This window comes from Pleurotus ostreatus (assembly GCF_014466165.1).
Source record: "Pleurotus ostreatus strain PC9 chromosome Unknown scaffold_6, whole genome shotgun sequence".
In the NCBI taxonomy this organism is placed as follows: domain Eukaryota; kingdom Fungi; phylum Basidiomycota; class Agaricomycetes; order Agaricales; family Pleurotaceae; genus Pleurotus; species Pleurotus ostreatus.
Genome location: NW_023503161.1, coordinates 996,273 through 1,012,367, shown reverse-complemented (window position 1 = coordinate 1,012,367; position 16,095 = coordinate 996,273). Strand labels below are relative to the sequence as shown.

The following is a 16,095-nucleotide window of genomic DNA, read 5'->3' as shown; positions in this document are numbered from 1 at the left end:
TCGGCGCCTAGACAAAACCGCATGGTTCACAGTGCAGCTTTCGAACCCCGCGACGATGGCGCCCATCCTGATACTCCCAACAAGGCGTCGTGGAGCCTCTACTCACGCTTGTGTCCATATCGTCTGCAGAATTGATAGTTCCTAACCACATGCACGACGACACGAGAACCCCATTCACACCTGCCGCAATGCCATTTGCCACAGGCGGGGGCTTCTCATGGGAACCCTCAAATAGCAACGTCTAAAGCCGCTTGATGCAAGAAGCCCTCCTTCTTCTCACCCGCTCCGCTTCTGCGACCTGCGACCTGCGTTGCTGCTCAAGTGCAACTGCAATACTCGACCATGGCGGACTTCGAAAAGAGGAGAGACGACGACGTTGTGCTGCCGGAGGTGCAGCGGACCCACTCGTCCAGCCTGGATTATCCCAATGAGAAGTCGAGGGACTCGGAGTTGGGTGAGGAGCGGTTGGAGACGTTTGACGACCACGACGTGTACGTTACCTGCAGTTCTGTCTGACCTTGGCTAACATCCAGTTTAGCACCAAGCCTTTCCCCATCGACCCCACCGAGCCTGAAGAAACCCATCAGCTAACATTCAGGTCAGAAGGCGGCCTAGTATCTCAACCACTCATACCCCATGCTCATATTCCTTGTATGAAGGGCCCTCCTGGTTGGCTCCGTTCTTGGAGCAGTAGGTGAGTTAAAATGTTGGGCTGTATCTCACAATGAACTTACGTCTTCTTGCAGTCGGCGCCTCCAATATCTACCTCGGTCTCAAGACGGTAGACATCCCTCATGAATGTGTGAATGCTACCATGCTGACAAACTTCTAGGGATTCACTTTCGGTCCCCAATTGTTCGGAGGTGTGTGAAATATTACACACTTCAATGCTTGGCTCAACTCACGCGTTATCTCGCAGCCATCTTTGGTTTCGCCATTCTCAAGCCCTTCGCAAAGGCCATGCCAGAGTCTGGCATCTTGGGCAAACTTCTTGGTGGTCCGTTTGGGCCGAAGGAAAACTGCACTGTCCAGAGGTAAGTCCAATTCATCGACACGTGCCGCAAGGTGGAACGGAACTGATTGAACCCGTCTAGTGCTGCAACGGGTACGCTTTATCAAGTTCATTACTTCATGCAATCTGCTCACCCTCAACAGCGTCTGGCGGTCTTGGGATCCTTTTCGTCTCTGCCATACCGGCAATGTACAGGCTCAACCTTCTCTCGGAACTCCCACAGCAAGATGTCGGAAAACTGATAGCGCTAACCACCTGTGCCGGATTCTTCGGCGTGTTCTTCGTTATTCCCCTGCGAAGGTATTACATCGTCAAGCAGAAGCTGACCTTCCCCACACCCGCCGCTACTGCCTATACCATCCGCTCGCTGCACAATGGCCGTACTGGTGCTGTTGCGGCGAAGAAGAAATCCTTGGCGCTCCTGTATACTTTCGTGACGACCTTCGTCTTCAAGGTTATGACTGGCTATGCTCCTGGAATCGTGCGTGCGACTGCATCCTTATTCCAGAACCGGCAGCTAATGTGAAATTTCAGCTATACGATTGGCACATTGGTTGGACGCTGTTCAGGCTCGGCTTCACCAGCATCATTTCCCTGGATAACTATGGGTGGTGGATTGAGTGTACGTGTTAGCCGCTCTTATGTGATCGCATTGCTGACCTTCCTTCCAGTTACGCCTGCTTTCTGTGAGTTTCTATTCTGCGCTCTATATTTGTTTCGCTCAATGGAATAATGATATTAGATGGCGCTGGCATGCTTTCCGGTCTTAACGCTAGTTGGAGCTTCTGTGCGTTTTGTCCCCGCTTCCATATTTTGACTTGCTGAATGATTCTCGCAGTCGGTGGATCGGTTCTTGCATGGGGAATAAGTGAGAAACCTTTTAGCTAGCCCTTGATGAACATGTGTGCTCATCCCAGTTTTCAGTCGCGCCTTCGCTCGTCAAGAATGGTTTGGCAGTCGGTGTGCCGGCCGACGAAGTATTCCCAGAACGTATCTCCTACCAGGCGCTTTCTTTCAGAGACCCCGATCAATATGTTGACGCCCCATCACCTCGATACTGGCTGCTTTGGCCTGGGGTTCTCGTCATGTTGCTCTACTCGTTCGCCGACATCTTGCTCAGTCTCACACCTTTCTTCAAGAGTATGTCCCCATCCCCACCGTATTGTGCAGTTGCTCATCGTATTTGTTCCTTTCAGCATTATTCGCCTCAAGCGCGTGGAGTGGACTTGACCCCAGGACTTGGGTCGGCACCCGTGAGCTCGACCCCGAAGATGAAGATCAGACACCTATGGAAGACAGAATTCCGTTCTCGTGGTGGTCGACCGGCTTGTTCCTCAGCACTGTCATGTGCTGCGCCATCCTCGCCACTCAATTCCATATGAATGTCGGCGAAGCCATCTTGGCGCTCTTGCTCGGCTTCCTCTTCTCCTTCATCGGTGTGCAGAGTTCCGGTCAAACGGACGTCAACCCCGTTAGTACCGTTGCCAAGGCCTCCCAACTCATCTTTGGTGGCATCGGCAAAGGCTCGGGCATGGACCCAACTACCGGTCAGATGTTCAATCTTACGGCTGGTGTTATCGCTGCTGGCTCCGCCGCCCAGGCCTCCGACATGACCGGTGATCTGAAGACGGGCTACCTGCTCAGAGCGAAGCCCCGCAACCAGTTCGTTGCCCAGCTCGTCGGATCTGTCGTGGCCGTCTTCTTGACCACCGGCTTGTTCATCCTTTTCACCACGGCTACGCCTTGTATCATGTGAGTAGATTATGTTCTGCAACGCCTTGCAAGTGCTGACGATAATTCAGTGATCCTCCCGCCACCGGAGAGTGTACTTATGGAGCGCCGTCTGTATCTGCCTGGTCTGCTGTAGCAATTGCAGTCTCTGCGCCTCGTCTACGTGAGTCATCTGACCGCTGCTATCAGAGCCCCACTGACATTGATGGACTCTAGCTATACCCCCATCATCGGGATACACCGCTATTGGTTTGGCTATCGCCGCCGTTCTTACTGTACTCGCCAAATACTACCTCATCCCGAAGAAGTACTGGGGTTACATTCCCAACTGGAACGCCATCGGACTCGCCTTTGTCGTCCCACAAGTGTTCTACTCGATCGCTATGTGAGTTCTGAAATCCAGGGTGCTTTGAATGCCTCAGCTGACTGACGTCCTACAGGGCTGTCGGCTCGACCGTCAACTACTTCTGGCTCAAGAACAACCCAACGGGTTATGATATGTATATGTTCGCCATTGCTGTAAGTCTTCTTTCTCTCTTTCCTGAAGTTCGCTAAGATCTGTTGGTTGTAGGCGGGGCTTCTTGCCGGGGAGGGTCTTGGTGGTGTCTTCCAAGCTTTGCTTGCCGTAGCGGGAGTTGATGGCGGTGGTCAGTAAACCGTCTGATTCGTTGCTGTCAGAAACTGACCTCTTGTCTGCAGAATTCGGCACTGCGATTGGCTGCCCCGGCTTCCAATTCTGCGGTTAATGGACCTTTAAGGTTCAGTTTCTTTTTGATACTAATGACTCGTAGATTAGCTCAACCACACCCAGCTCTTGTATCATTTGTGTGTTATTACGACAGTCCTGTATTAGCAACGCCATTTTATGCCACTTTTTTGAAGTCTTCACGTGCGTAAGCGCCGACTTGTGAGGTCTCTGACATCGGCTACCACCTCATGCACTCGTTTCACCAAGTCAAACCTGCGAAAGTAATCAATGTGCTGCCACGCTTACATGTGCCTCACCCCAGTCCACCTAATACGTAGTTACTGAACTCACCCTCCCCTTACCAAGCCGGGCTTGCTTACCACGCCTTGACATCACTTGTTCACGTGTTGTCGTGCGCGCATATCACTCAAATAGTGCACCAGTTCACTCCAAGTTCTTGAGGTCCTCGACGCTCCTACAGTTCGTGGTCGTCTCCTATTTGTGTGGTGTCCATCCTGAAAAGTTCTCTTTCCAGTCGTCAGCATATCGCCCGTTCCTCCCGTGGTTCAGGATACAAGATGTCTAGTAGAGACGTTTCCAGCCAAACAGATATCTCCAAGATGAAACCCGAGGCTGATGGTTCATTCAAGCGAGCTGACGCATCGTTCCGAAACGTTATCGAGAAGGGTGGGCGATTCGAACCCGAGAAAGGTGTGCTCAGATATCAGATAACCTTACGCTTGAGGCTGGCCTGACCACAAATATAGACCGTTACCATCTCTACGTCTCGTATGCATGTCGTGCGTATCAGCATCACCGTTTAATGAAGCGGTGATTAATCCTTAGCACTGTAGCCTGGGCCACGAGGACGCTAATTGTCAGGAAGCTCAAAGGACTGGAGGATTTAATTCGTAAGTTTTCGTCATTCATATTGCGTGCTGTACCGACGATCCCTTGCAATCGAATTAGCCGTTACGGTTGTTTCCCCCCGAATGGGATCCCAGGGATGGCCATTTGCTAACATAGATAACTTCGAGGCATCGGACGAAGACCCGCTATATAAATCCGAGCACGTTAAAGACCTATATTTGAAGGCGGATCCAGACTACGGCGGTCGGTGAGTACGCCAATCGGCTGTGGATTTCTCTTTTTTTATATTGTTTATCATTTAGTTTTACCGTTCCCGTTCTTTGGGACAAGAAAAACCACACCATTGTCAACAACGAATCCTCAGAAATCATCCGGATATTCAATCATGCTTTCGATGAATTTATTCCAAAAGATAAAGCCGAGATAGACTACTATCCAACCGAGCTTAAGAATGAAATCGACGAGTTGAACAGTTGGATTTATCCTAATGTGATAGTGAGTACCACTTGTCACTCATCGTTTAGGCTGAGAATGCTGCCATTCACATTAATGCCATGCTGTTGCTAACACTTTCTTTATCAGACGGAGTATATCGCTCGGGCTTTGCCACTACACAGGAATCGTACTCTAAGGCCGTTAAGGAAGTTTTCGAAGCTCTCGACAAGCTCGAGACCATTCTTGATGGGAAGGATTACCTGGTCGGCAACAGGCTGACAGAAGCAGATATCAGGCTCTGGGTGACGATCGTAAGCATGGTGTTATCATGCAGGCCTGAATTTTCGATGATGGAACGTCTTGCCGTAATAGATACGCTTCGACCCGGTTTATGTTGGACACTTCAAGTGCAACATCCGAACCATTCGCGGGGGCTATCCTAATATCAACACGTATGTTCCGTTTGTTGTCCATTTAGTCACTCGGTCGTTGCTGATTCATACGTCAACCTTTCCATGATACCCCCGCGGATGATCTACATCGCAAACATTTGGGGATGTGCTATGTCTTGGTGCGGTTGGCTCATGGGTGATAGCTGGTTGAAGAAGCTTTACTGGAACAACGAGGCGTTCAAAGTTTCGACCAATTTTAACCATATTAAGACCCATTACTACTGGTCTCATACGACGGTGAGCTTGCTTTCTGTCTCCCGACACCGCTCGGGTGTATCGGCCTACCGTGCACCTTCATTCCCATCTTATTCCCACTTCTACCTTTCGGCGACTAACGTCTCTGTGTAGATTAATCCAACAAGAATAGTCCCTGTCGGGCCTTTCCCCGATATCGAACCCTTGTGAGTAGGGTATCAAGGGTATCAAACGGACGTAAACGGAAACTTTGTTCTTTGTACTTTATTCCTGGTGTATGTATTACGGTTCGATTGCAGTGGAATTGGAAAATTGAATGGCTGTAATGAATGTGCGCCCGTGTGTTTGCTCGTGTATGTGCCCTAGAGCGTTGTTGATCGATGCCTTGCTATCGTTGATTTCATTTCATTAGTGTGGAGGGAGACCCTACCCAACGGCGCCCCGAACTGAGAAGTATTTGATTAGATGCCGATTACAGTTAGATTCCGGCAAAGAGCAGGCCATGGCTGGCAATCAAGGCCAATAATATCTTTCCTTGGTGGAGAGTACGGAGACAAGAGGCCAATGAGAGGTAATAAAGTGACTAAGAACCGACCTTCCTATCGGCTCCAGAAGAAGGGAGAAGAATCGGATGTAAAGGATACAAGCTGATCATGCCGTTATACTGCAGCCTTCAGCAGTCCAACAGGCAAAAAAAACGCGCAGGGAAAGCTACGTCTGAGCAAAACGGATCCAGCCTCAGGCGTCCTATGTGAAGCCGGCTGTGAAGCCGTAGGTATATGCGGCAAGGAAGTCTAGGGAGGGGGTGGTGAGCGATCAGTTCGCTGTTGGACGAACGGCGGTGAGAAGACATGGACCTGAGCACCTTGGGAAACTGTCTCACTCAGCACAGCACATCGGCTCGGTCTCGGGGTGCAATTCTCAGAACATCGACGGGAAGCAGAAGCTTCTGGTATGCATCTGCATCAATTGTAAGGGTTGGCTTTTAGTGGGGAGCGCGAGGGAAGGAGGGTTTTTCCAGGTAGGCTCGACGATTGACAGATCGCATGCACACACTGGACTAGATTGGGAATAAAAGACCATGCGAAGTATGATCTCCGAGGCTATCCTGGTGTATGGTAACCGCCGGTACTGAACAAACGAGGGAGGAGTGCGGAAACACACAGATACATAAAGACCGTGCAAGAAAACAGAATATGGAGTCCCAGGTCAAAGACATTATGGCATGGCGTCAATGTCATACATTAAGTGTAGTAGATTGCAGTAGAAACGAATTGAATGGTATAATGGATTACGAATACGAATAGCAGTGGCAAGGCAAAATAGTCCCAAATGTTTGCGTTAAAGGCATGAAAGTTCGCGAAGGATCAGCACATGAATCACATAAGACGGATTGCCGAGACAAGGACGGACACAGCGAGCATCGACCCGATCGTGGCTGCAAGCTGGTGAGAACTTGACAGGGACGCTGCGGCATTTCCTGTTTCGACTGGGCCGGCGGGAGCACTACTGCCTGCGCTTCCACTCGTCGAGGAACCCTGTAGGGCAGGCAAGGGTGAAGATGAGCTGCCAGTCGGTTGAGCCGTCCCCGTCGACGCGGAGGAGGGCGCGGAGGATAGGGGAGAGGATAGGGGTGTAGCAGAGGAGGGTGAACCTACTGTGGATGTGGGCGCGGAAGAGGAAGAGGGAATAACACTGGAGGAAGCCGGAGGAGCAGCATCGCCGCCTATGGTTGCAATAGGGACACAACCAGATGTCTTCGGACGGGGGTGTGCAGCTGGAGTAGCAGGCTCGCCTTGGTGGAATGTAGAGGCACCATAAATTCCCATTGGCTGATCACAATCGCCCAATCATAAGCCATCCACAAAATGCAGAGCAACAAGGTTAGATCGTCAGCACTCAGTTCGACAGTGGCAATAATAGCTCTCACCTCCCCAGAGTCACCTTTGCAGTTTTCAAACTTCCCTGCACTGTAATCCGCAGGCATGTTCCAGTTGCATCCCATTACATCGTAGATATGCTCGCAATATTTGGTTGCGCTCTTTCCGGTGCAGGCGCGGAAACAGAAGTCCGTAGAGCTGATGAATTGCTAAAGGGAATATGAAGCATTGAAAACGTGAGATAGACTTCACAAAGAGGGACACAGAAACGAGCGGCAAAGGGACGTAAGCGGTCTGCCATGGGCCAGACCGAATCGTCGAACAGCAATGGAGCGTGGAACCAACACAAATTCGAAGAGGTTGAATCTGATGGAACGGAGTACGTACAGTCCACTCATGTACTTGCTGGAGTTGTCCGAATGCCGTCGAAAAAACGAGGCCACCAATAGGATTTCCTATGTCAGGTAGAATTCATATCAGAGTCGGTCATCCCCAGAAGGAACGGGGAGATAAAGAGTGGGGAATTTGACGTCGGTTGCACAAGTGCGATCGGAGGGACAGTGGCTGGCGACACCAAGTGCCTTGGAGGCGTATGCCCTCCATATAATTAAGTAGAACATAGATAGACGACCACGCAGGCTGCAATGAAGGATCTCGGTGCTTTTACTAGCAACGTAGCCGAGGAGGTGACTTGCCAAGCGCAAGTTCTGAAGCACTACGATGTCGCGCACATCCCCCAGAGCAATGTCGCAATACGAAGATATCGGCTAACGTGAACACTCACCGTTACCGTCTGCACCATGAGGATCAAGCTCTCCACCGGCATCGCCGCGTTGAATATTCAGGGAGGTGAGATCGCCAGTCCCTATAAGTTCCCAGGTAGAAATGAAATTTCAACGTGTCGAGGGTTATCAACGAGGCGCGTAGAAGGGGAGAGGTATGTTTTGGCGCGTGCCGTGAATGGGTGACAGTAGATAACAAGAGTGATTTTTCGAACGCAGATAATTCGCCAGGAGGAGAAAAGAGTGAAAATGTAAATGTTAGCAATGGATCGGGAAATGAACTACGGGACTAACCAGTGACTTGGATAAAATCGGGAGTCTGCACGAAATGTGCACCCTTTATTGAACCGGCTGGTATCAAACGACTACCTGTCCCAGGCTACAAAAACAGCACCAACCCAGCGTTAGCAAACTTGAGCTAGTCGGCACTTGGCACAATGAACTCACCTTCAGGCACCAAGAAACGACTTCTCGCTAAGGAAGAGGGCTGGGTAAATATTAAGGGTGCAAGAAAAGAAGCTTTACCTCCGAGTTCCCGATTACAGAGTTAGGCTCAGGGGGCCCCCACAGGCAAAAGTCGTCAACGCTATTAACTAAGAGTTAAGGTAAATTCCCGATCAGTCGACGAAGGCATGAAGCTTCAGGCTACTTACGATAAGCGTTCTGACACATCGACGTCTGGCTGTTACTAGTTCCACATTGGTTCGTGCCAGCTTGGCCTTGTTCCGTCGTCTTTGGTACGTTCGACGGCAGATAAGTGGCGCTATATTGACCATTGACAACAAAACTAAAGGCTACAGTCAATAGAATTTGCTGTAACTTGAACATGTTGGCGAGCTTGATTAGAAGGGGATCTTGAGTAAAAGATCTACCATCGCCAGGGGGTTATTTACTCACTTTTGGGAAGTATACAAGCAAAAATTAGTCTGCCAACGTAAGAGACTCACTTCGAACTCGCCGGGGGAGGGGTATGTAGGGGAGCGAAGGAGAGGGGGGGTGATCCCGGCGTCTCAAGGACGTCGAGTTGATAAAGGACTATTCTGCGGTGACCCCTCGCCGCTGTTACAGCTGCTCAGCGGCAACAGGAGACGAATCACCGACATTGGCTAGCAGAGGAGGTGCCTAGTTTTTCCATCACGGGCTATTTTTAGCCCTAGATGACAGATTCTCCGTATGCTCCTGACGAAAGGCGTGAAGCGTCCGCTGGCTCTCATCCGAGTCGGGGGCGTTCCGTCTAAAGGCTGTGAAATCATTCGGCGGTGAGACCGCTCTCTTGAAAAGCTAACACAGCGCTCAGCAGTGTGTAGCGTCCGTGTCGGGTTAGAAGCGACCACGATAAGGGGTCACGTGAATGCCATGTGGTCTAATACTCCGAGTCGCGCTCACTGTTCTCCTACGATAGTAACCTTTTGCTTCGAACTCTGGCCGTATATCCTTGCCTTCTTGCACCATGTGCTTGTTGATACCGTGGCATAAGTCTCAGAGACGCGGTCCACCGGGGAGACCTGCCGGTAGAATATATTATCTCAGGCATTCAAGCAATACGGGCTGAAAGATGCTTCTTAGTTGACAGACGAAAAAATTACCCTGTCGGAAATGCCATACGCTGGGGAGGGACGATTTGTTCTCTGCCTGCCGTGGATCAGTCCTGCTGAACCGTCTTCGTGCAGGTAGCTACAAAATATTTAAGACGGGCTCATCCCAATGCCCGCCCATCTTCGTCGCTCGCGTACATGGTATGGATCTTGTCAGTCGGATATCACATATCTCAGTTCCCACCACAACTGTTGACGCGTCCTAGCGTTGACGATGCGCGTGGATGAAGCGGATTACATCAGAAGCCAGAATTCCAAGAAATCCTTAGAAGCTCCCCGATGTACCTCGCTGGAAGGGATAACTTCTCGCGCGATTCCACAGGCAACGATGAGAAGCACATACAGGGGATAAGTGCCGCTTGGACTAGGCTTGTCATTGTAATCGTGGCATACAACTTCGAGATCGCGGAGACCCTCAATATTCATTTCTGCTTGCATCGTGCGCCCGCAGAGAACGGCCCAGTGGGTGGATCATCCATATGCCTACGATGAGGCAACCAATGACTCCACCTGTAGCCTTCGTATTCCAGTATTCTCCAACATGTCCAGCAGGGGGGCTAATAACGACGCCGACGCACTTTACTGGGATGCATACGCCACGATCGAAGACCCAAGAGAAAGCGTGTAAATTTGGTCACGTCCGCTGCCGTCGCCCCCGCTTCTTCCCTTTCTCTCGATATTCATGCCTGAGTTCTCAAGAGAGCTTTCCCTTGATTGGTTCACATCCCCAGTCTGGTTCGCATGTGAACTGGTGCTCCCTCTGGCTCGACTTGGCTTTGTGGCTGGACATGTGTCACAACATGAAGGATCTGATTGGGTGTACTCTATAACCCTCAGTATGTGGATCTATCCAGCATGGCACGCTTTACTTAATGAGATTCTGGTTGTAGTGATTGAGATTTTGGGACGGATCTTCTCAAAATACAGGTTAGGGGTTACGTTAGCGTGGTGTCCCATTTCCTCGTACCTTTTAGATGATCGAAAGCGGCAAGCACCTGATCCTCTACCTCTCCCAAACCACTTAAATATCGCCTCCTAAAGGCTTCGGATACCTCAGTTTCCCCTACCACCATGATACTCGACACCCTTACCACCAACACCGACTTCAACACGATCGGCTTCACGCTTGTCGCGGCCGTCGTCGCAGCTCATCTCCTCCCATGGCTATGGGATAGTCATGGTCTTCGCTTATATCCAGGTCCCTTCCTCGCCAAATTCTCCGACCTATGGTTGGGCTGGGTTAGTGCCCATGGTCATCGCTCGGAAGTGGTCCACGACATGCACAAGACATATGGTAAGACCACTATAGCCGGATCATACCATACCCAATTACTTACTCCATCTAGGTCCCTTCGTTCGGTTGGCCCCCAACCATGTCTCCATCGCGGAGCCTGATGCACTCCCGATCGTTTATGCCCATGGCAACGGAGCGCTCAAGTCTGAATTCTATGATGCCTTCGTGTCCATCGAACGAGGCGTCTTCAACACTCGCGATCGCGTCGACCATGCGCGCAAGCGCAAGATCGTTTCGCATGTTTTCTCGCAGAAGTCCGTTAGCGAATTTGAACCTCACATTCGTCACTACGTGTCTATCCTTCTGAATCAATGGGATCAAATGCACGACAGCGCCCTCAAAGGAGCTTCTGGTCCAGAAGGTGAAAGTGGTTGGCACGGAGGAAATGACAGACTCTGGCTTGATTGCTTGCCATGTAAGTCGAAGCCCTATATATGACGTGTTCGAGATCGCGTTCTGATAGACTATTCTTGCACAGGGGCCAATTATCTTGCTTTCGACATTGTTGTACGTTCTCGGTCCATCTTATGTTATCTTCTTCTTCTAATCGCTCCTTGGTTGCCTTGTGTGTTATCTCGTAGGGTGAGTGCGGTTTGATTTTCCGGCCTGTTAGCATCATATGGGAGTTTGACCATAATTAACATGAACCCCCAGGTGATCTGGCTTTCGGTGCTCCATTTGGCATGCTTTTGGCTGGCAAGGATTCCGCTCCAGTGCCCAAGTCGCAAAAAGCCGTGATGGACTCTTACGGAAAGGATGCCACCAACAATGCTGATGTTCAGTACATCCCTGCTGTCAAAATCCTGAACGGACGCGGCGAGTATTCAATGTCAATGGGCGTCTTACCATGGTACTGGCGACCCCTCGCTCGCAAGCTTCCGTGGTACAGCAAGGGTCAGAAAGACGTCCAGACTTTGGCTGGAATCGCTATCATGGCCGTGGCCAAACGCCTTGCAACCCCGACCGACAGAAACGATTTGCTCAGCAAGCTTCAGGCCGGCAAAGACGAAGATGGAAACCCTATGGGAAGAGCAGAGTTGACCGCCGAGGCATTGACGCTCTTGATAGCTGGCAGTGATACAACATCAAAGTACGTGAACATCTGTCCATCACCGGCGTAACTTGACGAGGCTGCGCCGGATGTTGACGAGATATGATTGCTGATTCTTTGTTTCATTGTTCTTCTACCTGTGTCTCGATTATCTCCCGCGGAACTTACCCCGTCCATCCCCGTCGGCCCCTTATTCCCCCTGTCTATTTCTTCGATGTTCCGCGCCTTTAGCTCTACCTGCGCTATCATCTATCATCTTGCCGCCAATCCTCACGTTCAAGACAAGCTCCACAAAGAACTTGACGAGCAACTTGGCACCGAGGACGAACTGGTATCTAACGCTGACCAGGTGAAGCGGCTCCCCTATCTCGACGCGGTCATCAATGAGGCTCTGCGCATCCATTCAACCTCTGCTCTCGGCCTTCCTCGCGTTGTTCCTGAAGGCGGTTTGACTGTCTTGGGCCAGTTCTTCCCTGAGGGTACAGTTCTCAGCGTCCCGAGCTACACGATCCACCGCAATCCACGTGTATGGGGAGAAGATGTGGAAACTTTCAGGCCTGAACGATGGTTCGAGGGCGACAATGCGGCGATGCAGAAAGCTTTCAATCCTTTCTCTTACGGCCCGAGGCAAGTTTTATGGCCGTATCCCCGCTATACGTACGTGCTAATGGATTTATCTGTATCAATAGGGCTTGTGTCGGCCGCAACCTTGCGATGTTGGAATTACAGATCATCGTTTCCTCCATCTTGCGCCGATACCACTTCGTGCTTGAAAACCCTGACCAGATCGTAAGTTCTTCGCCTTAAAATTGTATCCTTCCATGCTGATTGATCCAACACAGCTTGACACACGAGAAGGTTTCCTCAGGAAGCCTGTCGAATGCAGAGTGGGCGTCAAACGCCGAGACACGTTATAGATGACTTCTACGCCTAAGCTTCAACGATATACCCTTTCCCCGACGGCGTCGAACCACAGTTGATGCCTTTGTATGCAAAACGCAATTCGTGTACTTATAACATTATTTCCCTTTGATCTTGTATCATTCCCATATGTCGCAATCACTCGTTCTATATGGAACCCGAAAGAAGATATATAAAGCATACATAGCAATAAATAGCGTACCAGGAGCCAGTATTAGAGAAGAGGTACACTATCATGAGAAATTTTTGCCTTTTGGTATATTGCTTCCGGCACTAACATAGCGCAAGTTGACATACACCCATGTCCAGTCTTAGATGTGAGCCACAACATGGGCTCACAAACAAGCGCAGAGAACAGTCTCGCTCCTCTACCTACACCCACATATCCATCTTTCGCAAATGACGACCAGCGCCCCGAGATGTTCTCCCCACGCGGCTCGCCCCCATTGATCATTGCCTTTTTGGCAATCGGGCTATTCAGCATCGCGATGCTTCTAGTCTGTGGGTGGCAAAGAGTACGTGTGGCCAGTGGGTGGATTTTGCCGACACCTGCAACAACTCGTGCAGGGGGGAGGGGTAACTTCAAAGGGGAGCGACTGGGTGAGAAACCTCAGCTATGGGACGTGCGGATAGCCTATCCGGAGCCGGACACACATCCCGCGGATAATGAGGATGATAGTGGCTTGCATGGAAATCGGAGTGAAGGCGAGGTGCAGAAGGGTATGCGATGGAAAGATATTACTGTGCGTATGTTTCATAGTGCGAGTGTGCACGCATTTTTGCTTGGCACCAATCGTTTGACAGCCTTTATCTGCCACAATCTGTTGGGACGAACAAAGTCAATCTCTGTTGCCCATCAACAAGGCTGAAACTCCTACAGAGGCAAGGCTGGGGATATCGCGTATAATTCATCGGATGTATCCAGGTGATGGGCAAGAGCCTCGAATATCCGGGACCTCGAGTGTGATGTCGGAAAATGATAATGAGAAGGGTGCAGGAGCTGGTGGTAAATTGAGTGCCATCGAATCCGATAACGCGCAGCTTCGGGTGGCGGTAGTGGTTGCGATGCCTTCGCCCCGTACCTTGAACGCACGAAGGGACCCCGAACCGCTGGGAAACCCTGGCCGAGTTGACAATGAACTGTCGTATGCAATTGGGTTAGTACAGGTAGAGCAAGGAAGATTGAGGGGACTTACGTGCGACTCTGTATATTAACGTGGTTGATCGTTAACCAATGACCCTCCAATCGCCGACTCGCAGCCATGAGTGTCACAAATGTATGATAGATTTGATTATAGCTCTGAGCTGACGAGCCGGCGAGCGAGCGAGTAGTGTGATATCGTAGTTTGATGGTTGGTAGTCTGGCTTCGGTCATATTGCGAGTTAAGTTGCTAGTTCACACGACGGAGGGAAACGATGCAGGCATCTGTCCCCTCAATCGTCATTGTCAACCCAGCGAAAATGGTGTGGTTGAGCAGGCAGTCGACCCGCAATACTCCGAAAGACCATATAGTGCGCGGCTCGAGCGAGGCTCGCCACCTCGTGTCGAAGATTTGGGCAATGCGGTTCCGCTGTTTGAGCGACAACGCGTCGTATTCATTCTGTTTGATTTGAACCATTACGGTCTGATGAATGGCCTGTAGCACGTCCGCGATTGTAACACCGGTAGGGTTTTGTGCGATGATTGGCCACTCGAATGGTAAAACGCCACAAATTATCTGCAGAGTGTTCAACGGGGGATGGGTGGCGTGTTGCGCAAGCTCGGTATCGGAAAGGGTTTGGTCTGATTCAATGAGTTGAGCTGAAGAACAAGGGGGTTGCCGCAAGTCCCATTTGATCCTGCAACGGTTGCCACCTGGCAAGTCGTGCTGCGAGTACTGGAGAAGCGGGTTGAGTACGATGTGAGACATGAGTAGAATTCGGGGCGACTCACCTTCGACGCCTCAGTTTTATAGCCTATGGCAGGATTTACAGGCGTACAGCTTACTTTCCCTTTGAGCATAGGTCACGGCAATAAATCCGGATCGGGACAGGCGGGAATCCCACTTAGGAAAGCGAGCCGCGAAGGGCAAGGGCATCAAGGCAGAGAAGCCAGCAACCTGGGGGAGGCAAAAACACCGCTGCGTTGCAATTGCCCAATCCCGTCGAAGGCGCCGGCGGCTACCCCGACGTCTTCATCATCATATTGGAAACACAAAACAAGTCGGAAGATCAATCGATCACCATTGATGCAGATGGCCCCAACTCATGGATAGCCTCAAACTCAGGTCTCTTTACCGATGGCTCTCCCGGCTTAGGGCAATAGAGATTGCTATCGACGTAGACCCTCCGTAGAATGCAGTGATTTGAAAAGATATGGGCGATACAATGAATTAAATTGACGAATTGTCGTCGTCGTAGCGGCGAGGCCAGCAATGTGGAGGCAGTGCATCAGGGTCGATGGGCTTTAGATTCTAACAAGTGCAAATAAGGTGTTCCTGCATGCAATGCAACTTGCTATGCAAGAGTGTCGTCACATACACCGAGGTGCTTATCACCTACATACGTTTGTCGTCGGCTACGACGTCGGGGTCTATACCATGGCTACAAGAGGTCTGGAACATATCGGTTTTGACTTAATCTTAACCAAGCAGCGTCTCCGAATGTGTCGATCATTGTCGTCTATTGATGTCCTATGGATCGATCACGCAGAAAGCGAGGTTCAATATAGTTTTATCACTTACGTTGCGATTCGGCGCGTGGGTGCACTGGCTATTAGGATGGTGCCCGTCTCCAGTGCGTGCGCCCACACCCGATGGCGTCGTTCGGAAGGAAGCAGCCTGATATCTCGTGGACCGTATTCTTTAGTACAAGCCCTGACCCGGGATCCCTCTATCGCGGTTCCCGAGAAGGTTGTCCTAAAGGTACGATACCTTGTGACGGCTATGCTCCGCTATGTCCAATAGTTCCTATCCAAGAATGGTAGAGAAATTCTTGAGCAATCATTGTCTTGATCGGTAGATGTCAGAAGACATGACATCTTTCTGCGCGATCGCGCAAACAACTTGCCATGGGTGTTGCTAATATGCATCCTGCATCACTGTCTCTCTGGAACGATGGAGAGAAACGATGTGAGATGTTCTTTGAATATCGCCAGCAGTGAATGTGGTCGACTGCCGAGAGCTCGATGCACCTGCTGCCATACTAAAT

The 16,095-nt window shown here is 50.6% G+C and overlaps 6 protein-coding genes across 6 annotated transcripts; 4 read left to right on the top strand and 2 right to left on the bottom strand.

The window, feature by feature from the left end:
- Positions 1-342: 342 nt before the first annotated feature.
- Positions 343-3,489, top strand: PC9H_008598 (uncharacterized protein; the record flags this gene model as incomplete). The annotated part of the gene is made up of 18 exons (XM_036778107.1): positions 343-491; positions 539-598; positions 660-694; positions 747-781; positions 833-863; positions 920-1,034; positions 1,121-1,493; positions 1,547-1,634; positions 1,684-1,698; positions 1,755-1,799; positions 1,851-1,880; positions 1,937-2,152; positions 2,209-2,764; positions 2,815-2,906; positions 2,960-3,128; positions 3,184-3,262; positions 3,315-3,390; positions 3,443-3,489. 18 exons carry the CDS (start codon positions 343-345, stop codon positions 3,487-3,489), a joined length of 2,211 nt encoding a protein of 736 aa, XP_036629535.1.
- Positions 3,490-4,009: 520 nt separating this feature from the next.
- ECM4 (S-glutathionyl-(chloro)hydroquinone reductase) lies at positions 4,010-5,593 on the top strand (the record flags this gene model as incomplete). The annotated part of the gene is made up of 9 exons (XM_036778106.1): positions 4,010-4,142; positions 4,199-4,231; positions 4,286-4,342; positions 4,401-4,548; positions 4,604-4,800; positions 4,884-5,047; positions 5,109-5,188; positions 5,332-5,425; positions 5,537-5,593. The coding sequence occupies 9 exons, from the start codon at positions 4,010-4,012 to the stop codon at positions 5,591-5,593; spliced, it is 963 nt and encodes a 320-aa protein (XP_036629534.1).
- A 1,169-nt stretch (positions 5,594-6,762) lies between these two features.
- On the bottom strand, positions 6,763-8,873 carry PC9H_008596 (uncharacterized protein; the record flags this gene model as incomplete). The annotated part of the gene is made up of 8 exons (XM_036778105.1): positions 6,763-7,215; positions 7,314-7,472; positions 7,651-7,718; positions 8,048-8,128; positions 8,340-8,424; positions 8,493-8,519; positions 8,571-8,638; positions 8,699-8,873. The coding sequence occupies 8 exons, from the start codon at positions 8,871-8,873 to the stop codon at positions 6,763-6,765; spliced, it is 1,116 nt and encodes a 371-aa protein (XP_036629533.1).
- Positions 8,874-10,711: 1,838 nt separating this feature from the next.
- PC9H_008595 (uncharacterized protein) lies at positions 10,712-12,902 on the top strand (the record flags this gene model as incomplete). The annotated part of the gene is made up of 7 exons (XM_036778104.1): positions 10,712-10,934; positions 10,987-11,349; positions 11,413-11,445; positions 11,589-12,024; positions 12,217-12,612; positions 12,675-12,774; positions 12,828-12,902. The coding sequence occupies 7 exons, from the start codon at positions 10,712-10,714 to the stop codon at positions 12,900-12,902; spliced, it is 1,626 nt and encodes a 541-aa protein (XP_036629532.1).
- A 333-nt stretch (positions 12,903-13,235) lies between these two features.
- On the top strand, positions 13,236-14,121 carry PC9H_008594 (uncharacterized protein; the record flags this gene model as incomplete). Its single annotated transcript, XM_036778103.1, has 2 exons — positions 13,236-13,649; positions 13,711-14,121. 2 exons carry the CDS (start codon positions 13,236-13,238, stop codon positions 14,119-14,121), a joined length of 825 nt encoding a protein of 274 aa, XP_036629531.1.
- A 176-nt stretch (positions 14,122-14,297) lies between these two features.
- On the bottom strand, positions 14,298-14,816 carry PC9H_008593 (uncharacterized protein; the record flags this gene model as incomplete). The annotated part of the gene is made up of 1 exon (XM_036778102.1): positions 14,298-14,816. The coding sequence occupies one exon, from the start codon at positions 14,814-14,816 to the stop codon at positions 14,298-14,300; it is 519 nt and encodes a 172-aa protein (XP_036629530.1).
- Positions 14,817-16,095: the final 1,279 nt, after the last annotated feature.